The following is a 27720-nucleotide window of genomic DNA, read 5'->3' on the forward strand; positions in this document are numbered from 1 at the left end:
AAATTAAGAATGATGTTTGCCTTGCCGGGTTGTGAGAATTGAATGAGATGTTGTTGGGAGAGTATTTGGCACATACTTGTCTTTATCTGTGGAATGGTTTATAAATGACGTAATTAAGGGACACATATTAAAAGCATTAGAAAGTCTTCTGCGTGTTTCACGTACCTTTTCTAGTGCTCTGTCCCCTGTGGTTCCGTATAGTTTCCCACGATCCTGATGAGGTGCAGGTCATGGGCTAAGTGTCTTGGTTGGCTTGTACCGGGCACGTTGTTACAAATCTCCAAGGGAACTGTGTTGCACGATGTGGCCCGTCCTCCGTGAGGACACCCATCACCCGGCTGATGCAGTCAGGAGGAGGAGGCTGGGTGTGGGCATTTTTTAATTACAGGCACACAGGGTCCAAGAGTGTTCTTCTTTGATTTTCCCCTCATATTCTAGAATGCCTCTTTCTGGGGTCAGTGAAATTTTGTTTTTAAGGAAACAGTATTTGGAAGGTGCCAGATGGCGTCTTGCTTTTGTATGGTCATCAAACACCTAAAGCCGAAAACATTTTCTCATGGTGGTGGGCTGTTCTTTATTGTTCTGCCATATGACTCAGCATCTCCTCCTCTTCCTCCCCCCCATGCCCTCCTCCTTCCCTCCTCCTCTCCCTCCCTTTCCCCTCCCCTCCCTTCTCCCCTCCCCTCCCCCTCTCCTCCCCCCTCCCTTCCCCAACCCCTCCTCCTCCCTCTCCCCCTCCTCTCTTTCCTACTCCTCCCCTTTTTTGGTGGATTCTAAACTCACTTATTTCCCATCCTGAAACTTAACTCAAGAACATTAACCAATCCTTTGTTTCTGCTCTTTGGAGGAAACACATCCACTTACAAATCAGAGAGGATTAAAGTCTAACTGTACTCAGGCCACAAAGCAAAGTGAAAGCACAGGGGAGGCCGAACCACTTGCCACCGAGTGGCCTGTCAGAGAAACAACCATATTTAACGGATATACCAGTGGTAAAATGTCTCTGTGTGATACTTTTTATGTTCGAGTCCAAACTCTGTCTGTCTGTTTCAGTAGCCTCATGAGATGGGTGGAGCAGTTCTCATCTCTACTTTATAGATGAGAAAACTGAGGGAGAAATATAGCAATTAAGTGACTTGCCCAGTTTTAGTCATTCAACAATCATTTATTGAGCCACTGTGTGCCAGGCACCATGCTGGGTGCTAGTGACCCTGGGATGGGCAAGGCAGAGTGGTCTCTGCCCTGAGCAGCTGATTGTCCCAGGGTCACACGCCAAGTGGATAAATGGCCAAGAAACGATGGCTTCTGGCTCCTGGTCCAGTGAAAGGTCAGCGTCAACCGTGTGACTGTCCCAAGTTAGACATGTACTTCGCTCCTCGCGTGTAGCTGGGCTACACGCTCGCCTTTTCCTCCCATTTGAAATCTCACACCAGCTCGCATTCCTTCACGACGCCCTTGGAAACTGGTGCTTAGTGAGTCCTTTCTGTGAGTTGAGATTGACTTTGTTTTCTTTCGCTGACCTGCTCTTTGCTTGGGGCTGCTGTGTGCGAAGCGCTGTAAGGTGCAAGAGGGTGCAGTCACTCATCCCTTGGCATCGTGGTGGGGCGAGTCATACCTAGAAACATCCAGAGAACAAAGCAGCCTTCGAAGCATGTGTGGGTACAGGCGTGGTTCTGTACGTATCTGGACATCGCAAAACGTTAGCACGAAGCAGTCGTAGGAAGGTGCTAATTTTGTGGTATAAAAAAAATACCTTAAGTTGGAAAACAAAGCAAAACAAAAACCAGAGAAGAAATGAATAAAAGCTGAAGTTATCAAGGCACCCAATAAAAAGTTTTGCTCCCCCAGGAATCTGAGTGTCTTTGTGAGCACTGGAAGGGCATTTCAGGATTATTTGTCCAGGTGAGAGAAAGGACATTCAGAGAGACTGGTCCAAAGTCACAAAGCCAGTCTGTGACAGAAATGCATTTTGAGCCATGTCGTGATCCCTAGAGAAGCTGGTGAAAGGAAATGCTTTCCAAGACTGGCCCGTGCGGGGCCTGGAAGGTGCCAGCTTCGTCACGACTGCTTACACACGGGGCGGAAGCAGCATCTGTCCTGGGACTCACACAGAAAAAGCGGTCAGGAAGCTGCCGCATAGCTAAAGAAAATAGCACGGCATAGCTGAGTTTGAGAATATGACATCCTTTGTTTAAAGCACTGAGTTTATTTGCATTTTTTTATGTCTGCTGAGAGCTTACTCACAACATTGCCCTAACCCCCTACCCCAGGGGGCTGTGTTCAGAAGATTTTCAGCATTGTTATGTGATTATCTTCATAGTAATGACTCACACAGCAAGAATGACTTGCCCTGGTAGTGATGGCTATTTTAGGCAAGTGTCCAGGCAAAGCAAATATCTTAGAATAACTTGCCTGACAGATTCTTAAGGTGAAAATATTTGTACACCAGTAAAAAGCATCAATGTATTTTCTGCTTGTCAATAAAAATGTATCAAATGAAATCATAAGGGAAAGAATTTTGTAATATGAAAATATAAGTTACGTGGTATATATATATTTTGTTTGCCTTTAAATTAACCAGACAGGCCAAAAGAATAGCTCATAGTTCCCACAGATCAGAATGGTTTCAAGACCAGAAAACTATTTACATTTTTAGGCTTTGTTCATATGTTCCAGAGTAGTCCTTTGCCTAATGACCTTGAGGTGTCCCCTTTAAATGGATTCTTTCACCCACGGCTGCTCCGTAACACAAAGGGTACAAGGCCAACAGCCCGGTCAGACCAAGGGGGTGGCCCCCCGGGCCTCGCCTTCCTCACGGCCACAGTATCTGGAAGGCCACACGAGCTGCGGCCTTCAGGGGGTGAGCCGGGGTTTGCTGGTCCTGATCAACCGAATGGCATGTTAGGTTTCTCACATGTGCGGTGGGATGTTTAATCTCCCAGTTAAATCCCAGCAGTTACATTTACACACACACCCCCCTTTTTCAAAGCACAGGTGATATTTTTAGGTCCCTGATGGTAAGATTCATTGGAATCCTAGCCTGGGGAGAGAAGGGTGGGGGGGGCCTCTTCATTCGCATGTTATTTTACAGTAGATTAGCTACTTTCTGTAGAACAGCCCGAGTGCCCTGGACCCTGCCCGGGACGGCCGATGGCGGCGGGGAGCCCGGAGCAGGGCCCGGGCTGCTGAGGAGCAGCTCTCGGCCAGGTGGGCCGGGGCTGGGGGTCCCGGGAAGAAGCCGAGCCGCTGGGGCCCTCAGGCCCTGCCTGCCTCTGGGGCTCTTCTCTAATCACAGCCCCCCTTGCAACCCACTCCCCTCCCCCTCCTCTTTTTCCCAGACACGTTTCCTTTTCCAGCTCCTACGTTATAAAATCGAACCACATTTCTTGGAACGTCGTATGGGAAAGACAGAAGAAGTCTACAGGCCCACCCAAGTGGAGCTCTCTTTCCCTTTGGACTGTAGAACGCTTTCAGCCTTCAAGTCCCTTCCTTGTTCAGGCTCAGAGGCAAACCAGTCTCTGCACAAGGATGAATTCAGACAATTGTTAGGATTCCTGAGTTTAGTACTTTTCAACGAAGATAATATTTCCCATAGATTGTAAGTCCGGGCTTCAGTCTCCTCAGGCTCTCGGCTCCCTCTCGCCCTGCCTCGCTGTCGTCACCCTTGGGCAGACGTGTTCCACTGGGCCAGCTGGGGGCTCATGAATTATTGATCACGTGCTTGACTCTAATTTTTGGACTTGCTGATTTCTATGGAGTTTGCACATGTCACCTTCCTCTTAGACTCCTCAAAAATGCTGGTTCACCTCTCAAGGGGCCCCCAGAGAAGGATTAAGAAAGGTAAAAACACCCCCACCGATCAATGACTGAGCCTGGTGGAAATCCTGCCCCACTATAGTCTTTGTCACACCCAAGTTCCACGTTGCAAATGACAGGAGCCCCATTCATGCTCTGACCCTCGAAGCCTCCTCTCCTAGGGACCCCCAGGCCCAGGGGGGCTGGGGGACTGGCCCACCTCCACCCTGAGGGCATTCCTGCTCAGGTCAGTTGGAGCCCACATCCCGCTGTAAACAGAGCCCTGGTGAAAGGCAAAATCTAGTGAGCTCGTGAGTGCTCCCACTAGCATGAGGCTGACCGATGACCTCAGAGAAAAGCCTGTCTTAATTCCCAAAGCTTATGAGCTTTTATGAGAAAGTCAATTACTTTGGACAAATATTATTTTAAATTCGTAGAACAGATGTCCAGTGGTTCTCTACTTCTCTGCCTGTCTCCATTCCCCCAAATAACTCTTGTTCTGTTATAAATCTTGGGCTGCAGCCTGATGTTGAAAGCTGAGCTGTGAGCCCCAAGACTCATGGTAAAAGTGAATCCAAACACCAATGCTGCCCCAGTTAGGGCGGTGGGTGTGAAGAAGAAGGGCCAGGGCTACGTGGAGCATTTGCATGGCCATAGAGATCACTGCTCGGATTCAAAAGAAATATTTTCATTGAGCCAAAAAAAAATTCTGGGAATAATTTTTTTAAAGGCACTCTGAAAATTGACAGTCCCCTCCCATATTCTGCTCATTCCACAAATAGCCAGTTGCTCCAAAGTGTTTGTTACTCCCTTTTTGCTCCCCCTAAACTTAAAAGAAGATAGAGGTGGGGATTCAGGGTGCAGTGGGAACAAAGAGCATGAAGATACTGAGATCCCAAGAAAGCTTGAGGAGAACTGGTCTCGGGGGACACAGGCAAGGACTTGAGCCACCAAAACCTAGGCTGACCCCCTTCACAATTCTGCTAAGGGTGCCCTTCGCCGTAACTGAAGTTCCCCTCTTACCCTAAGTGCATTAGCATCTGCAGTTTGAATATGAGAAGTTTGTTAGGGTTAGGGTCAGGGCAAAGGAAAAAAGAAAAAGAAAGAAATGAATACAAGGAGTTTCAATTTGAGGAATTGGTCCTTTCCGATGGGAAGATGTCTGCAGATGTGACTGTTTCTTGCAGGTGCTTAAGAATTTTTTTAATGTTTTATTAAACATTTTTTATTGAGTTATGGTCATTTTGCAATGTTGTGTCAAATTCCAGTGTAGAGCACAATTTTTCAGCTATACATGAACATACATATATTCCTTGTCGCATTTTGTTTCGCTGTGAGCCGCCACAAGATCTTGTATGTATTTCCCTTCTAACATTGTCTTGCTTGAGATGTCTGTGGCCTCAGACCAGAGCCGAGCTATGAACCTGAGATTTCGTGTGCCCAGCACGGGCTTACGTAGCCAGACTGGGAGAGCCGGTCAGGGCACCTTCAGTTGCCCCAGCGCTCACATTTAGTTGTCACCAACTGAACCAGCTCTGGGGCCTCTTCCTCTCGACAGATCCTGAGTAACCTGGTGATGGAGGAGCTCCTGCCAACTCTTCAGACAGACCTCCTGCCCAAAATGAAGGGGAAGAAAAATGACAGAAAGAGGGCCTGGTTCGGCGTAAGTGATGGTGTTCTCTGCAGCTGTGCTGCGCCAAACGGACATTCCCTTCCCTTCCCTTTTTAGGGTTTTTTTTTATACATAATTCCTTCCCTGTGTGGGGAAAGGCCCAGTCTGCTTGGTGTCACTCATATGAGGACTAATCCAAACAGACTCTAACTGCGAAAGAAAACGAGCAATGTGCGCGTGGTTTTGTTTATGTCGTGATGGGCTGTGATTAATCCTTCCCCTTCTGCTTGACGCCGTGGGGCGCTGACGCACGGCAGAGCCCCGATTTATGTGTTTTCTGTCGCAGCTCCTGGAAGAGGCCTACACCCTGGTTCAGCATCAAGTTTCAGAGGGATTCAGTGCCTTGAAGGAGGAATGCAGGGCTCTGGCCAAGGGCCTGGAAGGAACCATCCGCTCAGACATGGATCAGATTGTGAACTCAAAGAACTTCTTAATTGGGAAGATCAAAGGTCAGTGGAGACAGTCCAGGCTCCTACGAACTAAATGAGCTGTGCGTTTGGGGCTGTCCCGCAGAGCTGGGATGGATGGTTTTAGAGGAGACCTAAACTGAGGGGCTCGGGAGGAGGTGACCAGCGCTGTAACAGGAGCGAGCTGGCGGCGCTCTCAGGGGCCCGGGCCTGCCCACGGAAGCCGCAGTGACGAGCCGCCCCTGCCCCGGGGGCGCGCCCGGGCGCTGCGTCTCTCCCGCTGTAGTGCTCCTTACACCAAACTGTCGCGCTTCTGCCCCTGCTGCGAGCTCCCTGAGGGGCGGGCCAGGCCGCCCTGGCTCACTCAGGGTTCCTGGGGCCTGGTACCACGCCTGCTGCGTGCAGACTCACGATGAATATCTGAATCCGTGGGCAAGCAGATTTTCGTTTAACAAGAAAAACAAAAAACTTTTGGTGTAGAGTCAATAAATCTGGATTCTACAGATCTTCCTCGACACACGAGGTGACGTCCCAATAAACCCGTGTTAAGTCGAAGATGCATTTCATACGCCTAACCTACCGAGTATCACGGCTCAGCCTGGTGAGACGTGCTCAGAACATTTCTGTTAGCCCGCAGTTGAGGGAAAGCACCCAACGCCGAGTCTGTTTTATAATAAAGTGTGGGATATCTCGTGGGGCTGATTGAACACTGTACTGGGAGGGGAAGTTGGAATGGCCGTGCGGGTGCAGGACGGTTGCCACTGTATCGGCGGCCACCGTCCTGATGCTGCCCTGTCCGGCGTCACGAGGGAGCCTCGTACTGCTTGTCGCGAGCCCAGGAGGAGATCAGCATTCGGAGTCTGAAGTATGGTTTCTACTGAATGCAGATTGCTTTGAACCTTGAAAAATCCGAGGGAGAACCATCGTTTAAGTCAGTGACTGTCTGTAGTCCCAGCTCTTACAGCTGGTCACACAGGGCGGTCCCTCGACGTCAGTGTCCTCCTCCTAAATCACAAGGGCCTGTGAGATTGGGGTCCGCAAACTGTGGCCCTGAGGGCCCAATCTGGCCTGCCGTCCGTTTCTGTCAATGGAATCTTATTGGAACACATCTATGCCCATTCATCTGTCTTGTCTGTGGCCACTTTCGTGCCACAAGGTCACAGCTGAGTCGTTGGAACTGACAACCTTACAGACCTCAAAGCCGCAGATGTTCACACGGTGGCCTTGGACGGAAGACAGTCTGCCCATCTCCTCCCAGGGGCCTTCGATGGCTTCTGAGGGCTCTGCGGGATAGAATTCTGCCGTGGGGCACCCCTGCATCCCCAAAGCACACCGCGCTGAGTGCCACTTCAGGGGGAGAGCAGGCCGGCCCGTCTGGGGCCACGTGTCAGCAGTCTTCTCACATGGCCAGTCTTGAGACTTTTCACTCACTCATTCATTTAAAAAAACACTCACTCAGTGCTTTCTGAGCAAGACGACGGAGCTCTCGCGGTGAAGCGCGAAGAGTCCACGCCTGTGCTCAAGAGACTTAGCCTCTGCTGAGGCTCTCAGCTTGGTGGATTCGCCTCTGCGCCCCAGGCCCTGTTCGAGCTGCAGCCCGGCTTGCTCCAGGCTCTTCTGACAGGTCCCCCTGAGAGGAGACTGGCGAGGCTCGCCTGGAGCAAAGTTGTGCGTGTCTGAATCTGTTGTTTATTTGAGCCAGATATGAACTAACTTCGGACTGTTTTCTGTTTCCTATGATCCAGGTCTCTTATTCCTCTATTAGCACAGCTGATCTAGGGTTGAGTGTGTTTCTACAACTTAAAACTGCTAACACTCAACTCCTGTACGTGAGTACAGACCTCTTTTCTGGGGCTGAGCAGAGCCTAACTGTGGCCATTCTCCTGGCCTGAAGTAAACCAATCTGTCTTTCTCTCTTGCCTGAGTCTCTGTGGTTCCGGTGTATTTCACATAAGCTGGAAAAACTTTCTGCCCTGGACTTTCCTAGTTTTGTTTCCTAAAGGAAGCCTTGAAAGGAAGTCATGATCAAGTCCTTTTAAAACAGAATATCAGAAACAATTTTTTTACCAGGCCTCTGGTTCTCCATCTTTAATAAAACAAGGCAGTGCACGTCAAGCTGCATTGATAGAAGGCTTTGGATTTTGAAGAAACTTTGAGAGTATTAAAGTAGTCACCTCGTTGTTTCCTCCCATGTGACCCTTGGGAGTGAAGCAACTGGTGTAAGTTCTGCTCCACAAGCACGGATTAATTCAATAAGCATTTATTCTGCTCCTGCTGTATACAAGGTCTCTGAAGAGTCAAAGAAGAAGACATGATTTTACAAACAGGAGAGGATAAAAGACAGTGAAACAGAAGGAAAAATACGGTGAATGCCACAAGAGAGGCAAGAACAGAGAGCGCCCTGGTCCCCAAGCAGAAACCATTTCAACATCAAAAAACCCCGTGGGCCCCCGGCAGTGAGAATGCTGGGTTACTGTCAGCTGACTGGGAAGAATGATAATGCTGACAGGTTGGGTCGGAGCTGACAGGTACCGAGTACTTCCAGAGGGTCCCACACGGGCCTGCGCACTTTGAGCAGAGTGAGCTCATTTAATCCTCAGCATAACCCTCAGAGTGATGACTCTTAGGATCTCCATTTTACAGATAAGAAAATTGAGGTAGAGAGTAAGTAACTTTCCTGAGATTCCAAAGCTAGAATGACAGTCAGGCCAAGTCCAGCCCCCGGGCTCGGCGTCCTCTCTGAATCACTCTGCACAACTGAATGAACGTACGGCTCGTGAATTAGCGGGTCACAAGACGTGATTCAACAGCAGCAGCTCTGCGTCCCTGAGAAGCAGCAGGGCGCATCTGTGTGGGAGGTAAAATGTATCCGATCGTTAAGGAAACACCAGCAGATCATAGTTCAGGAAGCCGTGCGGTGGTTCCAGGCACTAAGCTGTCCCGGGTGGGTGAAATTTGAACTTGGCCTTGAGGAGGAGAGTAGGATGTTGATAAGCAGAGGTGGAGGTAGGAAGGCACAGGTGGAAGGAACCCTGAATAAAGGCACGGAGAGAGGGCTGGAGCACACACTGGCACCTAGGCACGGGGGAGTCGGGCAGAGAGGAGCTTGGCCTCCCATCACCCCTCCCTGTTCCTGTCTCTGCCCCCACCCCGTGGGGGACATCGGACAGCTGCTGAGTCTTTACAGTGTATGAATGACCCATGTTCATGATTATTCTGAAATTTCAATTAGATGTTTTTCAAATAGTTCTCTCAGAGTTAATTGATAAAAACTTCATTTATCTTTCTGGCAAAAATTTTGCATTTTGGTATCAAGAAAGTTATCTTTTGAAGTCATAGATTGTTTCATATTTGAACCATACAATAGAAAGGGTTTTGTTCCCCTGGTAATTCTATGACCTGGTTAATATTTTACATCCCCCAAATGTATGAGTTATTCATAATACCAGTAGCATTGGCCATTTCAGAGTCTCAGACTAGTGGGCAGATCCTCCATAACTCTGTGAAATATTTCTGCAAATTGAAGTGAGAATGTAGCCATCTGTCTCACCATCAGCAAGTTATTTGCCAAGAAAAATTAAGAAATACTTCTGAATAATAATTCTGGATCTGAAAATTAAGGTGTGACCTTGGTCAAGTCATCTAACATCTCCAGGCCCCCTTTTTGCCTTTTGTAAAAGAGGGACTGGACATGGGGTGAGTTCATGCCTCCCTGCTCAGTTCTGTGATGCCATGACAAGGCTGGGTCACTTCCCTGGCTGTGTAGAGCTGGCCTTCCATCCACGAAGTGGGCGCAGACTGCCTTTACTGTATCGCTGCTTCCAAACCTGGCCAGTCCTGAGAATCACCTTAGGACTTAAAAAAAAATGCAGATTTCCATGTCCTGTCCAAACTTAATGACTCACAAGCTTTACTATGCTATTCCTCTTCTAAATCAAAGAGCTGTATTTCCTCCAGGAAGTAAGAATACAGTTACATTTAACCCTCTTTATGGTTTTCTATCCTCTCTCTGTTTTTGTCATGGAGCACGTCATCCTTGATTATCAGAAAAAATAACGTCTTTAAAAAAAATAGGGGTGTGGATGGGAGGCAGGGTAGCAAACTGATTGGAATTTGTTTCCATTTGCCCCCAAAAAGACTGTACTTGAGTTTTTAAAAAGTCTCTTGAGGAGGGGGAAGGGGAATTAAGTTATATCAACTGATTCACCCTTAGAGAAATGAGCTAAAACCGAGTAAGTTGTGTTTTTAGAAGACACACTGTATGCATTTATAATGACGATGATTGATAGTAAATAGATGGGTCATTAGCATTTTCTCTTTCTTCCTTCCTTCCTTCCTTTCTTTTTGTATTAGGCATTGCGTATTCACAGGGATCAAGCAGAAAAAGGCATTTCATCCTGGGACAGAGGAAATCTAGGGGAGAGGAGAGACTCTCCTTGTGACAATCTCAAAGCGTCTGGTGGTTTTCCATCCCAGTGAAGGCCAGCACAGGACTCACTGTGCTGGTCCGGCTCACCAGTCTGAACTTGCCTTGGCTGTGTTAAAGGACTCTGTGGGGCGCCGTCCAGCCCTGGCCCCTGGACCGGTGCCTCTGGATCCACTCTCTTGCCCTAACTCCCCGCTTTCTGACTGTTTCCTGCCTCAGCGTTGGTGGCCCAGCCAGCAGAGAGAAGCTGTGTGGAGAGTGTGCAGCCATTCCTGGCGTCCATCCTGGAGGAGCTCATGGGACCGGTGAGCTCAGGATTCAGTGAAGTACGTGCACTCTTTGAAAAACAAGTGGATGAACTCAGCCAGAACTTTCAGACCGCCAAAGACAGTGCCCAGCTAAAGGAGGTAGGCTGCCAAGCGGAGGAGTGGAGTGTGCGCGGTCTGCCTGGGGCTGCCTGTCTTGCGGGTCTTTATCTGCATTCATTCATTCTCCTCTCCCTCCTTCCTTCCCACCCTTCCTCCTTCCTTTCATTCATCTGCCCTTCCATCTGTTCATCCGGTCTTTCTTCCATTGATCCAACCACATTATTCAACCATCCACTCATCCGTCTGTCTACCTGATTTCCTTTGACGGTTTTCAAGCTGCAAAAATAATATGCCTTCATAAGTGAAACAGTATACTTAGATGTTAATATAAAGGCAAAATTAATCACCATCGTACCTACCTGGTGCTACTCCACCACCAGCTCCTAGGCCATCTCCACTCCCAGCTCCCTGAATTGACTAATATAAATAGCTTAGTATGCATCCTCATACACTTCCTCCTTATCCGTACAAACATATAAGCACGTATCCTCATTTCTATAAACTTGGTTGGTTGGTTGGTTGGTTTCCAAAAATGCAGACTCATGAAGAAAACCAGTTTCCTCACAGTATGGTCCCTGGCCCAGCTGCAGCATCACCTGGCTGCTGAAAATGCAGGTTCTCAGGCCCCGCTGGTGACCCGCAGGACCAGGAGCTCCAGGGTGGGGCCCAGGGTCTGCTGTAACGAGACCTCCAGAGGACCTGCTGCCCCCTAAAGCTGGGGCTCACTGGCGGACAGAGCTGGGCAGCTTGTCATATCACGATGGAATCCCTTCAAGTCAATGGATGAAACCAGATGCTTCTGTTTCTTTTCCTTTTCTTTTTTTATGCACACATACATATGATTGTATAGAAAGGGGGTCATTTTGTAAATATTTTGAGGTTTCTTATTGCAGCCTTTTCCTTTACTCTCTGTCCTCTGTCTGTACCTCTCACACCCCACTCAGTTAACCAATGTTAACAACTTAGCATGTGCCATTCTCTGCTTTTTCTCCATGCCTGTGTATCATATAAAACACACACATTTTATAGGCTATGTTTTTTCCTATTGTTTGCCCTTAGAAAAATGGTGTTACACTATATAAATTGCTGTTTATCGGTTTTCTCACTCAAAAATACCCCGTGAAACTGTTTTTACCTGTTCTAGCTCTAAATCTTTTTTGTAACAGCTGCGTAATATTTCATGTGTGGATATACCATGATATATCCAACCATCCAAATATTGTTGGCACTATGAACAAAGCTGTGATAAATAACCTTGTTGCAGATATTCAGATACTTTTTTTTTATTGAGTTATAGTCAGTTTACAGGGTGTGTCAGTTCCTGGTGCACAGCACAATGCTTCAGTCATACATGAACACACATATATACATTTTCACATTCTTTTTCACTGTGAGCTACTATAAGATATTGAATATATTTTCCTGTGCTATACAGTATGAACTTGTTTATCTATTTTATATATGCCTGTCAGCATCTGCAAATCTGGAGCTCCCAGTCTGTCCCTTCCCACCCTGTTCAGATACTTTGATACTTTTGTTTCCACGGATTAGATTCCTAGGACAGGGCTGTTAGGTTGAAAGGCAGGACTATTTCTCATATTAACTGATGCTTCCATTTGCATCCCCCACAAAGGATTTGAATTTTACATCTCGCCAGTTGTACAGGACAGAATACTTTTCCCTTAAATTCCCATCAGCATTAGGGAATCACTTGTTTAAACTTTTTGCCAGTCTTATAAGAGCAACATGGTAACCAGTTTTTCCTCTCCTGTCTGTTTAATTGATACTTTAAAAAAAAAAAACAGACACATTACACGTGATGTGACAAGGGGCAAGTTTGGCAGGATGCTTTTGATCATGAATTCTACTTCAGTGGTGCTCTCCAGAGCTGACTTCTTAAAGACAGTAATGTTTTCCCTTTACAAGCAAAGAGAGTGGGCCCTTGTTAAATTCCTGCTTAGAAAAATCTAGAATTCTAGTTTTCTCTCTTTTCTGTGACCTGAAACTCCCTGTGTTATTCACACTCACGCTGTCACTGTGTTACTCCCCAGTTCTCCCTCAGCCTCCGTTTTCAGCACCTCTCTTTCTGTCTTCTCTTTCTCCACCCACTCTCCTGTTCACTCCAGACCTCCAATATTCAATTTTAAAAATGACTTTTAGGTCAGCTTGGAAAATAGGATGCATGCTGTTGGCAACGACGTGCGCGGTGTAAGAAGACGGGGATAACCCGTGACGTCTTTAGTGGACAAGGTCTGTCGCGCTCCCTCTTGCTGGAAGCCGGACGGCCTCATCGATCAAGTTGTCCCTTGTACAGCCTAGAGGAGGGGGGATGCCAGGTTATAAAACTGGATGCTTCTTCCAGGCCAGGCCGCTTCCCAGCTCACCCATCCCCTCATCCATGAGCGGAGGGAAGCCCTGTGGGCGCTGCCAGGGCCACAGAGGACTGTGGGGGCTCTGGCTTTCCCCTGGGAGCGCAGGAGCCCGGGGGCGCCCTGACCCCCTGGGGTTTCCTGAGGGAGATGTCACTCATTAAAGAAGGGTTTGGAGGCTCCTGGGCCCAGCCGTTCCAGTGCCAGAGAGCCCGCCTGAGCGCGGGACGGGGACACTTGGGGTCCATCGAGAGCCTGGGAAGAGCCCACCGACCACATCCCCGGGTGCCTCCGTCCTCCCTCTGGCTCTCAGACCAGTCTGTGTCCTAGCAGCAGAGTGGCCTCAAGGACCCAGCTAAGGAGGGAAATAGGACAATGAAGAGGTCACAGATGCAGTGATCTGAGAAGTCATCACTCTAATAACATACGTTTGATTGTTTTAAAATTTATGTCATACATAATAGGTACGTTAAATGGTTCCTATGTCTGGGGCTGTTTAATTTTTCCCTTCCCCAAAATGCAGCATCTGGACCGGCTTACGAGTCTTCCACTGGACTCCATGAAGATGGAACCTTGTTATATTAAAGTCAACCTGCTTCAGGAGCACCTGCAGGATCTCAAGAGCCGTTTCAGATTCCCCCACATCGATCTGGTGGTTCAGAGGACCCAGAACTACATGCAAGAGGTGGGGGCATTGGGGTCGTCCGCAGTGGGTGCGGATGGGGGCGCGGAGAGACGAGTGTGGCCAGTGAGACAGGTGCGCTGGTGCAGCTCCGGGAAGCGAGGCATCGTGCTGGGCGAGGACACACTCTGCCCTGCTCCAGCTGGTTTCATCTTTCTTCCATATTGATGAGCATCGTAGAGAAGAAATATCTCAGGGAAATAAAGCAGCATTAATTGATAATTACTCGATTTGTCAAATCAGTGCCTTTAACGTCAGCTGCACATTAGAATCCTCCAGGGAGCTTTGAAGAAGAACTCACGTCCAGACCACATTCCTAGTGATTCTGAAATCTTTTTTTTTCTGATAATTAAATGCTTCTTTAATTCATACTGCTTTAAATATGCAGCCAGGATGGAGAACCACTGGCTTGAATTAATTCCCTAACCTAGTTAAAGGTCAGTCAATCAATCACGCAGTCACAGCTTTAAGTCTGGACTTCTTGAGTCCGCTTGGTAGGTTCCTTTTCTTCCCACGGGGAACTTTTTCTCCAGGAACAGGAATGAATGGCACAAACTTGTTCTGTATTTTGGTCCTTTCTAAGTGAAGGACAGGTGTGATCATCGGAGCCATGAGAGTACATTTCTACTCCGCATGCTCCAGGGGCGCCTCCTGTGGAGCTGGACAGTGTGCCAGCTCCCGCCTCAGGGAGCTGATGGCGGCACAGATTCTCAGATAAACTCACGGCAGTGTTGGGGTGCTTTCAGACTGCAGGCTCGAGAAAGAAAGGAGCATTTTTTTTCCATAAAAGTTATAGGCAGGATTAAGTGGTACATTTTATTTATTATCTAGCTTCTGAGTTGTACGAGATCAAAGATGGACAAGGAACAAAATTGGTCAATGGTTTAACAGAAGGTCCTTTAGTAATACTGGACCCCGGTGAAATGGCTGCAGACACAAGTGCAGACAATAAGGAATCTGAACTCCTTCTGTTTCCTAACCCATGAGCATCTCACCCACCGTCTCCACCAACCGCGGACCCTGCCTCCCTTCCCGGCCTGGCAGAGGAGGGAAGGGAAGGGAGGTGGTAGACTGGAAAGCGGGGCGGGAGATGTGCTGGCATGGTTTACCTCCACCTGAAAGTGGAGATGTAGGACTCAGGAGCCAAAAAATAATCAGAGAGGTCTCCCACCTGACTTCGTTGAGCCCTGGCTGTAGGTACCAAAGAGCAGAGGAAGGGGTTGGTCACGGGAGATGGTGATATCCTCAACCCCACGGCCTTGGGCTTTCCAGGTCAGGGTGGAAAGAGAAGGGATGAGAAGTTACACATACATGTACACGTACGTGCACAGTTGTGTGTGTGTGTGTCTGTTTCCTAGCTTGAGGATCTGTTGCCCTGGGTCACCCCTAGGGTGCTGCCCTGAGGGTGTCATCTCTGAGGCTCAGCCCTTCCCTTCTCTCCAGACCCCTGCAGACCTGGGGGTGCTGACCCAGCCTGACTGCGGTCTGTTTCTATGTTGCTCTTGGTTTCCAGCTAATGGAGAATGCAGTGTTCACGTTCGAGCAGCTGCTCTCCCCACATCTCCAAGGCGAGGCCCCCAAAACCACAGTCGCCATCGAGAAGGTTAAGCTCCGAGTCTTAAAGGTAAGACTGTTCTCTCGTTTGTGGGAAGCACGAAGCAAGAACATGACCCATTTCTTTATTTTTTTAAATTTTTATTTATATATTTTTTATTATGGGAGGGGAGGATTTTTTTTTAAAGGGGGTACCGGGGATGGAACCCAGGACCTCGTGCATTCTAATAGGCACACGCTGTACCACTGAGCTGTACGCCGACACCTCCATTTCTTTTGTTAAGTGGAAAATACCAAGTTCTCTCTTTCACTTGCACCCCCCCCTCCCCTTTTTAGCTTTTTCCCTCCTCTTCCCGCCGAGTTACCAGTGGCTTTCATCCAGCGGCAGTGCCCCCTGACTTTCGTGCTGATTCTGCCATCTAGTGGCTACTTTAGGGACCACAGGACCTCAGCATCCTTGTTTATTGGCCAGAAGTGACACATCTGGGCTTAGCTGAGTAGCAGTTGGACTTGATATTTATTGGCTGTCCACTAAACAAAGAATTGTGATAGGTATTACGTGGAATAGAAAAATAGGGAAGGCACACTCTTTCTTCAAAGAGTTTACAGGGTAGTAGAGCCCACTTAAATGAAAAATTTTTCAGAAAAATCAAAATCTCATGGCAAAGGAAACACTCCAAGGAAAAGATGCCTACTATATGAAATTGTTTTAAATGCGCTTCGTGCATAAGTACATATCAAAATGCTTGTAATAATAGGAGCTTGCCTATGTAGGGCATCTTTTTAAGCTCCCCCCCCAAAAAAACTGTTTCGTTTGATTCTCACAAAACCTTGTGAGAGCAATGAAATATTGTAAAGATGAGGGAACGAAGTCCCTGAGATCTGACATGACTTACATAAGCTCAACAGGCTAGTCAATGGGAGCTTAGAGCTAAAAGTATCCCCAAACCTAGTCCACAAATTTTTTATGACCTACTTTCCCTAAACGGGGCTTTGGAGCAGAAGTTCAAAGTCTCACAGAGCCTAGGAGGGGGTCCCTGAACTTCAGGTCTGATCTTAATGCCTCATAGGCAGTAGGAAACTCTGGCAACCAAATCATTGAGATGAAAAGCAGTATTTGTGGTGGTAACATGCATGAGAATGAACCTGCCATTGAGAAAGAAAAGGCAGTGTCGATGTCAGTGGCCCCTCCAGCGTCGGCACACTCTACACCTCTCAGGACCGGCCTTCTCTTCTCTCGACACTTTTTAACTGCAGGAACTTGCTTCCCAGTGTTAGGCCAGCGTTCTCACCGCTGGTAACTCTGGTTCTGCCCTTTGTCCATGTCCTTCTCCCGCATGGCAGCCTTTGGTCATTTGAATAGAGCTCTAATTTTGCCCCAGGTTGTCATCTCCAACATAAATCTCTTTACCATTCTGTATTTGGCCTGACCTTTCTGCTCACACAGCTGTGACTACGCTCCAGGTTGTCTGTGGCCCACCCCTTAAAGCAACGCCTAAAACCAAACCCTGGCTTCTAGGTTTGGGTGTTCCGTGTAGAACAGAGCGATTCACCATCTTTCCTGTTGAGATACTAAACTCCTTTGGTTAACGTGCCACAGTGTCCCTGCAGCTGTGAGCTAGACGACACCCCCCACACCGTGTGAAAATCACGATGGCCCACCAGCCTCACTTTCCGGATGTCGAGGGAGGATGATCATGGCCCCCATGGACCTACCCAGGACGGGGTGACAAAGGACAGGTTCATCCCCCTGTTCTGTCCCCAACTTTGTAACACAGAAGTCACTCTGTTCTGGTCTTACCTCAGTTTCCGGATCTGTAAGAGGGGAGGGTAAGGTGGTCGTTATCAGTTATAACGCCCACCCAGAGTGACAGCGAATTGCATAGAAAGATCTCTGAAACCTTGGAAACACCGCAGGTGGCCTCAGAAATTGGGGGTGGGCTGGGGGCGGGCAGCGGAGATGAAGTCAGTAGCTGAGTCCCTTATTTAAGCAAAGGCTAAGAGACTGACGCTGCTGTTTGGCACACGTTTCTACCTCTGCATTGGCAGCAATACGATTATGACAGCAGCACCGTCCGGAAGAGGATATTTCAAGAGGCGCTGGTTCAGATCACACTCCCCACCGTGCAGAAGGCCCTGGCGTCCATGTGCAAACCGGTAAGACGGTGGGCTATCTTGTTGCCTGTGAAGTTCAAGCAAACTTTTGGTCAGGATGTGCTTACAAACAGTAGATGACCAGGGAGGGGTCAACAAACTTCTCCCATAAATGGTCGGACAGCAGATGTTTTAGGCTTCGTGGCCATGCTATTTTTGTTGCAACCACTCAGTTCTGCTGTTACAGCACAGACGCCAACCACAGATAATACATAAACAAAGGCACAGGCTGTGTTCCAATAAAACTTTATTTACAAAAGCAAGCAGCCGGCTGGATTTGCCGACCTTTGGACAAGACAGAAGCTCAAAGGGTGATGATCTGAGTTTGAACCGAGTTAAGGGTTTGCATAAGATGGCCAAGGAAGGATACCAGGTGTTCCTCATTATGGTGTGACTCATAGGTCCAGCCTGTCCTCTGAAACTGGACCACCACATCCAGGGAAAGGCCTTAAGTTAACATGATTACAGAAGGATATTTGTTCAGTTAAATCCAGTAACGTCTGCTTGCTGAAATCAATGAAACTGAAACCATTTAAAGTTGCTACACACACTAGGCAACCAGTGACAGCCGTGATCATGGAGGTGTGACCTAGTCTGCAGAGCAGGCTGAGCTGGTGAGGCTGGGCTGAGACCTGGGTTCGAGCCCCAGCTCCCCCACAAATCCGCTCTGGGACCTTGGGCAAGTCACATTTCCTTTCTCTTGGCCTCGATTTCATCTCCTAGGAAACAGAGGGAGTAGTATTTTGCAGTATCCTTCTGAGAAGACTAGGATGGTACAGTTAACATTTGATGAATGCTTACCACAGGCTGGGCTCCGTGCTAAACACTTTGAATGGATTCTCTCAGTGGTACTCATGCCAGCCCTATGAGGAGGTAATGTTTGTATCCTCCTTGCATGAACGAGGACATCTGAGGGGTCAAGTAACGGGGCCCGACCCCAGAGCTGGTAATCGCCAGAGTCTGAATCCAGCCCACACTCACTGCTAACACGGCCTGCACTCAGTAAATGGGATTTACTGCTGCTTTGGCTGCTACTGCGTGATCTGCGAGCTGGGACATTTGTAAGGCCTCCTCCTTCTTGGCAAAAACGATAAAGAGCTTTTTAGGATTTAAGAAGTGCTTTGGGGCCACTTAGAGTCGCCAAACATTGAAACATTACAATGTTTTGGGTGAGTTATTTTACTGTGGAAATTTCTTTGGTCATTTTTTCACTCTGTAAACGCTATTTCTCTTTAGAAAGTCATGGGCATACCTAGTACCTGACACCGATTTCTGGGGTATATTTCTTTCATAGAAAAGGATTTGATCTAGTCAGGGCAGTAAAGAATCTGTCTGTATGACTGTCTCTTGCCTGATGTGGATGGAAAAATCCAGTCGCTCAAAGGATGACCCCGTCCACCTTGGATACGTCTCCATGTAGACGTTCTGCTTAGGGTGGCTGTTTCCAGTCCCAAAGGCAACGCGGGGGCCTCGGAGCCACCTCCTCCCAGGGGAGGGGAGGGGCGAGGCAAGTCCCCCTTCTCGTCTGCTCCCCTCTTCCCAGGCGTCAACAGAGTGGTTCTTAATCTGTAAGAGGCTCTTGTGCTTTTGTAATCAAGAGAAACTGGTTTCAAATAAACTGAAGCCCAGTATTTTCAGTAATGAAGAATATTGTATCAGTGTCAAGAAATTTAAAGACATCTTGATTTGCAGAATAAATAAACTAGGGGAGCACCTGCTTCAGGGAAGATTTGGGTTTTTTTTCCTAATTATTTATTTCTTTTTTTCCTAATTATTTATTTCTTTTTTATACCATTTTTAAAAGTTACTTTTCATTTACAGTTATTACAAAATTTTGGCTCTATTCCTCACGCTGTACAATATTTACTAAAGTGTGTTCCCCTTGGTTCAAGTCACAGCTTCCTCGATCTGTGGTGCTCAACCCAAGCTGCACATTAGAATTGCCTGGGAGATTTTTTTTTTTAAATCTGATTCTCCAAGACCCACCCTCAAGGATTCTAACTTAATGGGCTCAGGGAATTAAACACATGTCACAGATTGATCAATTCAATACAGAAGACCTGTTTTGTAAAGTTGTACATATCACAACAGCATCACTGATTCCTTTCTGCAGAATTATTCAGCTGGTGGAAATTTTAAAGGTCCAGTGTTTGTTTATTGAGCAAACATCTACAAAATATGTATCAAACGTGACCCAGGCACTGTGCCAGGCCGGCGTCCCTGCTGGTCCTGGGGTTCACAGCCTCGAGGCAGGAGACAGGCACGCAGCGTGCTTTGTGGCGGTCACAGCAGGAGCCCTACGCGGAAGAGCGATGGCAGAGATCCCAGGAGGCTGCCCAACTCTGCCTGTGGGGTCAGAGACGACTTCCCGGGGTCGTATTTTAGCCCAGTCCTGCGGGATGAATAAGAGGGGGCTGAGGAGTAGAAGACCATGTGGGGAGATGACAGGTGTTGCGGACATGAGCCTGTGCGCCTCGTTTTGCAGAGGGAGAGAGAGGCGCAAAGGTGGCGTGGCTGGCCCAGGGTCCCCACAGCTGTTCCGAGGCAGTGGCCAGTCTCCTGGGCAGTGCTCTTTCCACGCGACACTGGTCTGAGCATCAGTCCTGTCTCACAGACCCTCTCGGGGTCATGGAAGCTCATGTCTCTGCAACCCTGTGGCTTTCCCCAGGGCGGGTATAAAGGCATAAGAACCCCGTTCTTGCCCCCTGTAACCCAGTCCTGGGCTACAGACCCCCCAGGTTCTAGGCACTGAGAGTTGTCTGAATGTGGTGGCTTCTGATCACCTGCTGTAAATCCTGTGCCCCCACCCCAGACAAAAGGCATCGAATCCCATTGCTAAGTCTCTGGCTTCCTAAGAACCAGCCGTTGACGCCCTCCTCCAGCACTGTCAGGCGCAAGGATCACTGAGTTAATCGCTGGGATATGATTCAGCACAGTTTGATCCCTGCCTTGTCCTCATACTGGTAACAGGCAAGCCGTGTGAAGACCCTTGGAAAGCAGGAGGGGTTGAAGGATTTTGCACACTGCCTGGATTGCCTTAGTTGTAATCAGCGCATCCCAGGGCCAGCTGGAGGGAAAGAGGAGCACGTTCCTGAAGTGTCCGTAACTAGAGATTGTCCACACCTGAAAAGGAGTCGCATTCTAATAGAGTCAAACACACCATCTACTCTGCAGCCCAGCAGTCTCACTGCTGGGTATACACGCAAGATAAATAAGCCCTAAATCCACACATTGTCACGCACCGGGATGTTCGTAGCAGTCGGTATCCATCAGTAGGGGTACTGGTGAACGATTTTAGTTTATCCGCGTAATGAATGCCACTTATCAATAAGAAGGAAGGAGCTTCTGATACATGTGGCAACATGGATGAATCTCAAAAACAAACACAGAAGAATACATGATTCCATTTAGATAAAGTTAAGGAACAAGAGAAGCAAATCCATTGTGACAGACACCAGATCCGCTCTTATCTCTCGGGGAGGTGTAGGCTGGAAAAGGGTGTGGGGGTGCTGGGAACGTTCTCCGTCTTGATCTGGGTTATGGTTACTTGGGTATATCTATATATTTAAAATCATTGAGCTGCACTTTTAAAATGTGTGCATTGTTCTGGGTGTAATTTATACCTTAGTGAAGTACTGTTGGCATTGAAAAAAAAAAGAAGGAAATGTTTTAGTTATGATGGAAAAAATGAGGACTTCAGACCCCTTGACAAGGCCTTGAAATGATCAGGATCTCTGGTGCCAGTGCCCTGGAAGGGCACAGAGCATGTGCCCAATACAGGGAGCGGTGCCTGGGGGAAGGGGCGGTCAACGCATCTCACTCCAAGGAAGGGGGCCCGCGGGAGGGGGCCAGCCTTCCCACGGCCCCTCTGTCAACGGGCATCTCACGCCTTGTGACTTCACCTTCTTCCCTCTCCCTCTCCAGGAACTTCAGAAATATGAGCAGTTCATCTTCGCAGATCACACCAACATGATCCACGTTGAAAATGTCTACGAGGAGATTTTACATCAGATCCTCCTTGATGAAGCCCTGAAAGGTAATGAAGGTTCCCCTGGTGCTGGAGAAAGCCCTGGGTAGAGGGGAGTACCCCTGAATGGGACCCCATGAGGCCAGCCAGATTTTATGACGAGGAATGAAAGGGGAAGAGGACACTGGCACGGGGAGCTGGGGAGACAGAGAGGACAGGGGAGAGGGGAGGGCAGCTGCCCTTGGCTGGGCAGCCGTGACTCGGCATACACGCTGCTGGCCTGGTAGACGTTACGTCTCTTTAAAATCTCACTGATGGGAGTTTGAAGCTTCATTTTTCAAATGAGAAAAACCGAGGTATAGAGAGATTAAATCAAGGGTGTCTCATCGACAGCTGTCTTCCTCCAGCTGTTCCAGACAGAACAAAGGAAGAAGGGCTCTTAGTCACGGGCTCCCAGAGCCTGGAGGAGGTGATTCAGCGGCAGGGCGTCCCAGCTGCTCTGCTCCCTCAGCACATTCCTCACCTCCGCTCGGCCGGACAGAGAGACGTTGGGTGATGACCCTCCGCTGTTGAGTCTCCTTGGAACGCCAGCACCCAGCGTCCTGTGGAGGCGGGCCTTGCTTGGGGTAGCAGTGCAGGGAGGAAACCTTTGCTAGAAATACACCGAAATGGAGGGCGATCCTGACCACTGTAGGCCTGAGATGTACCTGGTTTCCAGAGAAAGCATCACAGTAACCCCTGCACAAAGGAAGCTGGCCACGCACAAGTCCCAGGTCACAGTCAGCGCCCCCGGTGAGAGAAGGGGTATAAAGATGTCAGCGTGGTGCCGAGTCCAGACTCGTGCTGCTCGCCGCACGACAGGCCAATAAACCGGCAGACGAGGTGTTGGGGCAAGGAATTACGACTATTTGGAAAGCCGGCAGACCAAGAGGATGGCAGAGTAATGTCTAGGAGAACCATCCTGCTCCAGTCAGAAGACAGGCTCCTCTTATGCAAAAACAAAACAAAACAAAACACACCAAGGGACGGGGTGTGGTTGGTTGTTGCAAACTTCCTGCTTCAGGAATTCTTTGTTCTTGCAGCCCTCCACATGGGCCAGGTCATGGTGTCCCTGTAAACCTCCAACAAAACAAAGGTCATTCTCTGTTTTGCAACTTGCCATCTCCGCGTAAGTGCAGAAATGCTGACATCCTTAAAGGCCAGCACCGGGAGAGTAGGTGCTCCTGTGTATTTCAGGCTAAAGGCAACATTGTTTCCCAAAAGGAAGCACGTAGAAAACCATGCAGAGCTGGCCAGACTGAGCCTAGAAAAAGCAGGGCACAGTGGTCAAAACTAAAGAAGCAGATCCAGTCTGGAGTCCAGTCTGTCCTCTGTTACAGGTGCAGTGTCTGCACAAGGGCGGGCTCAGTCAAGGCAGCTGCCCATCCGCCATGGCACCTTTGGGGGAATTGGAGAAAGGCTCCCTTCCTCCAGACGCCTGACTGCTCTTTGTTAAAAAATTGTCACGATATGCTGATGTGGTTTGAGCAGGACACTCTGCTACAGGATGCTGGAATATCACGCCCAGTAGTACATGCTATTTGTGATGTGAGTGGCTCCCCCCTCGGGTGTGAGGTCGCTGGGCCTATGCCACCTGCACAGCCAACGGTGGAGGCCAGTTGTCAAAAATGTCAGCTGCTGCTTGTCAATATTGTTGGCACTCCTCTCACGGCCTCCAGGATGACCTAGTTGTACCCAGGCCTTCAGTTTGGACACTGCAGGTCAACCAGGCTCTTTGCATGCTCGGTGCTGAGCACCCCATTACACATGCAGGACTGCACTGTGAGTAAAAGTGGTGAAACGTAAGGCCCGACCTGCCCTAAAGGAGTTTCAGGCGAGGCAGACAAACCAGGGCCACACATACCAGAAGCTAGTGAGATACGATGGGGGCGCCCATGGGGATACACGTGATGCTATTATGGATTTGAGCTCCCTGAAAGCAAAGGCCACGTTTTATTCATCTTTGGAGTCTCAGAGCCTTTCCCATACTTTGTGCCCAGTAAATATGTGCTGTTTGGATAAATGAATGAGTAAAGGAATGAGTGAATGAACACTCCAGCTGTCCAGTGTATGGTCATCAGGGAAGGCTGCCTGGAAGAGGGTGGATGCCAGCTGGAACTTGAAATTGGGAATTTGGATGGCCAGAAAAGCTGAGAAGGGAGTTTGGTTTCTGGATAAAATCAGAAAATCAAGGTTGGCCAGGGCAGAGTGTTAATGTTATGTTTTGCTTTCTGGTATCTCTCAGTGATAAAGGAAGCTGCTGTCCTGAAGAAACACAATTTATTTGAAGACAACATGGCCTTGCCCAGTGAAAGCGTGTCCAGCTTAACTGATCTGAAAACCCCTTCAGGATCAAACCAGGCCAGCCCTGCCAGGAGAGCCTCGGCCATCCTGCCAGGAGTCCCAGATACTGAGAGCCCGAGTGAGGAGGTGTTCCAGGAGCCAGCGGGGGGGAATCAGCGGGGGGTCCTGAGCCCACTGGCCAAAGGAGAAAGCCTTTCTGCCCCCCTTCCCAGCCCTCCCCCAGATGGAGACGGGCAGGGCATCGTTTCAGGCGTGGGTGACCCTGTTGTGAGCCCGGTGGCCGCAGAGCACACAGCCGGAGCCCTGGGCACACGCTCATCAGAGCTGGAGTTCGGAGAGACCCCCGAGGCCCAAGAGCCCACCTCTGCCTCGGGCTCTTTGAAGGAGCTCAGAGATCTGCTGACGGTGGCCGTCGAGGTCCCAGTGGGGCCTGCCCCGCTCAAGATTGAGGAAGATGCGAACGAGGAGACCCCTGCTCCCCAAGACGGTGAAAAAGAAGAGGCAACAACCCAGACCGACGCAGAGGCCAGCCACGCAGCTGCCCCCGGCCGGGACAGCTGTGAAGGAAGCCAAGTCGGCGGGAGGGAGGCCGCGCGTCCCCCTCCGGAGCCCGAGGCGGGCGGCGCGGAGGTGGGGGCTCTTGCAGAGCCTCAGCCGGCCTGTGGGGCGCTCGGTGAGGGGCCGGGTGAGGGCCCCGCGGGCTCGGGCCTCGCACCGGAGCCAGGGGAGGCCGGGGAGGCCGGGGGGCCCGGGGAGCCGGAGCCTGCAGCGCGCGCTTCCGGACAGGACGCGCTTGACGGCGGGGAGGCGGCGCGCGCCCTGGAGGCTGAGGCTGTGCCCCGGGAAGACTGCGTTTTCAGCTCCGCCCCGACCAGCCCCCGTGAGAGCCAGGCTTCTGCGGAGGAAGCAGCAGGAGCGGGGAGCAGCCCCGCCCAGGCTGCCAGCAGCCAGGATGCGGAGGAGCGCGAGGCTGCCCGCGCTCCCGAGTGTCAGTGGGTGGTGGAGAGTGGGCCAGGTCCCGACATCCTGGATTCACAGAAAGAGGATCCCTCAGCCCAGCCCTCGGAGGAGTGAGAGAGACAACGTAGCGAACCTCAGCGAGAGAATACAGCTATGGGGTGGCATCCAAGTTGTTTACCCCCCCCCCCAAAAAGTAATAAGTACTTCCTTAACTCGTCTAATGAAACCACGTGGGTGCAAGCACTGAGGCAAACCTTTACGGAATTCATCTGTTCCACCACAAGTAATTGCTTGAGCATTTCAATAGGAATTACAAAGGTAACGGAGTGCTGGGGGTGAGGGGCCGCTGAGGGGGTCCAGGGAGGGGATGCGCTGCAGGGAAGACAGGGAACAGTAGGGACAGCCTGCTCATTTTTTTCTAACGCACTTTAAGGCTTTAAAGTATCTTTTTTTTGTAAGAATGCAAATGTATCCTGCAAATCCAGCTTCACCGTCTACTACAGCACCCTCAGCATCTCTTAAGGGCTCAGCTTCGTCCACAGTCAGGCTGCAAGAAAGGAAGGGGGTGAACACCGAACACCCCGCCCCGCGCTGTGTGCAGCCCCACAGAGCCTGAGACGTCTCAGGGGGCTCTGAGCAGAAGCCAAGGAAGGCTGTAGTCTGTGGGACCGTCTGGACCTGTTACTCATTCAGCGATCAACTTCTTATTAATTAATCTTGTTGATTCTTACTAACTAATCACTTTTTGGAGAAAGTCAGATGAGGCAAGAAAATTTCCTTGGCATTTGAAGCCTGAAAGCATTCCCAATTAGCCTTAAACTGGGCAGAGAAAGAGCTTAGCTAAACTACCAAGCATGAAGCCTACCAATTAAACATTGTCTGAGCAGCTATTCTGTGCCACATGCTGTGTTAGGCACAGTAATCAAAAAAACAAAAAGAAAGAAAAAGAAAACAAAAAAAGAGAAAAGGTAAGGTGCTTGTCTGGCATAAAATAAAAGGCCCAGGGGGATTTAATCTAAAAGAAAAAAGCCAATTTTCAACCCATGACAGCTTTCTGTCTTTCCGTTGAAATGGTCCTGGTTTATTCTCCGAAGGAGAATGAATGAATAAATAAATAAAATGAATTAAAGAAAGAAAGAAAGAAGGTAAGAGAGAAAGAAGAGAGAGAAAAAAGGAAGACGGAAAGAGGAAACCCAAGATACGTACCTTTAAGTTCCAAAGATGTTACCAAGAATGGACATCATCTGTTCAGTTGCTCAGCAGACTGGGTCCTGTTGCGTCCCTGGAGCTGGAAAACTGCGGTGGAAAAGACTGTTCTTTCTCCCTGAACTTACACTTTAATGGGAATAGAAACACATCTTCTGAATGGACTGTGACCTTCAACAGTCAGTGTTAAAAGTGGAATAGACTCACATGCGAATGATTAAAAAGATGTGTTCTCTTGTCCTTCAGAAAAATACCAGATTGTAAAAGTGTTAGTCCTGGCACTGCATCTTGAAATTTCCTTCCACAAATTGTAACATTGGATCCCCACATCCTGTCCTAAGAGCTTGTTTTGATCATTATCAGTAAGTAAATTTATATCAGCTTTTTAAAGAACTTGTCACATAGTTTAACCATTTAACCAGGATTTAAAATATCTCCCTCTCCAACTCAAGGTGGAGAATTTCGTGGATTTCTAGGTCATAAGGGATGAAAAAATAATCAGTATCAGTATACTCTCATATTGCGTTGTTCCAACTTTCCTTAGAGTGTTTGGGCCCTCACATCTGTGAAGGGTCTTGTTACAGGGAAGGGGGCGGAGGTCGCTTCTCCCCTGGTTCCGGCCCTGCCTCTGCTCGCTCACGTCCTTGTGTCTGGCATGGAATTTTGCAGTTATGTTCACTTCCTGTCTCTTCCAAGGACTCCTCTCTTCAAGGACAGACACTAGGGTTTAGTCATCATGTGGACTTCCTGCTAGAAACACACGCAGCCTTGAATAATGGCTCCCAGCCTTCTTAAGTCACTCGACTCCTGCAGGGAACCGCCTGTGCCGGGTGGCTCAGGAAACGTGAGACCCGCGCCCCACCGCGCCGCTGTGCTCGACTGTCTGGGGCTTGCTGTCTGGCAGGGAGGTGTTTCCACTTGGGTTTTCTGCCCTTGGGGAGTCTTCCCTTAAATCATGTCCCGAGTCCAAGGGGCAGGTGGCCAGATGGTCGATGCGCTGCCCAGTAAGGCCAGGAGCCAAAGGAGCAGTGCCCAGACTTGCCAAGAACTGCCCTTCTCTCTGGAAGGATCGTGACAAGCAAGCCAGGAGGTCCTGGCCCACGCTGAGCCCAGGCCAGGGCATCCAGCTTCCTCCCTCTGCTCACCTCAGGGCTTCTGGCTCCCCTTGGAAGGCTAAGAGATTTTTCCAACCCGAAAAGAGAGTAGGTGTCCCTTCACTGGAAGGATGAACATCAGTGCCCTCCCTTTACCCATCCATAGGCCAGAGGGGACCGGACACTACGTGGAAGACATAGCTGAGAACACAAAGAATTGCTCTGTACATACTTCACAAAAGCCAAGTTCACTAGATTAAGTCAGATGATTGTTCCATTGCAAGATGGAACAGCAAACGAAAGTTCATTACAAATTCCCTTATTCGTTTAAACAGGTTGAGTGGAATAGCTTCCTATTACTATGGGTTTGTCTTGCTTTTAATACAGACTTGCCTGTGTTGTTTCAGGGGTTTTGGGTTGGAACAAGGTTACTGGGATTTAAAAGAGCAGCTGGAGAAGCCTCTGCAGGCTGCTCTTGGGGATCCCTCCTAGGGGCAACTCTGTCTGAAATGTATAAAACCTCAAGACATGGTTTTTGGCAAAAAAAAATCCGTGACTTTTAACCAGTTGTATTACTGTTGACCTTTCACAAAGAATATTTTCCTTGAAAAAAATTAGCTTGTCATCTTTTCCTTTGCAGCTTAGAGCAGAGACAGTAGTGCCTTACATTATAAACCTTTCCCCACCCCCACCCCCCAAAAAAAGCATTTTGGAGATCACAAG

General features: G+C 49.0%; 1 protein-coding gene across 1 annotated transcript in view; it reads left to right on the forward strand.

Annotated features, from left to right (window-relative positions):
- The window catches only part of NIBAN1 (niban apoptosis regulator 1), a 144720-nt gene extending 117000 nt beyond the window's left edge, over positions 1–27720 (forward strand). The window contains exons 7-14 of the mRNA XM_072945936.1: positions 5354–5458; positions 5754–5916; positions 10520–10707; positions 13561–13722; positions 15233–15343; positions 17323–17430; positions 21352–21463; positions 23679–27720. Coding sequence (XP_072802037.1) covers positions 5354–5458; positions 5754–5916; positions 10520–10707; positions 13561–13722; positions 15233–15343; positions 17323–17430; positions 21352–21463; positions 23679–24811 — 2082 coding nt within the window. The 3' untranslated portion in view covers positions 24812–27720. The remainder of the gene's footprint in view (positions 1–5353; positions 5459–5753; positions 5917–10519; positions 10708–13560; positions 13723–15232; positions 15344–17322; positions 17431–21351; positions 21464–23678) is intronic.

Source organism: Vicugna pacos, chromosome 21 (genome assembly GCF_048564905.1).
Source record: "Vicugna pacos chromosome 21, VicPac4, whole genome shotgun sequence".
In the NCBI taxonomy this organism is placed as follows: domain Eukaryota; kingdom Metazoa; phylum Chordata; class Mammalia; order Artiodactyla; family Camelidae; genus Vicugna; species Vicugna pacos.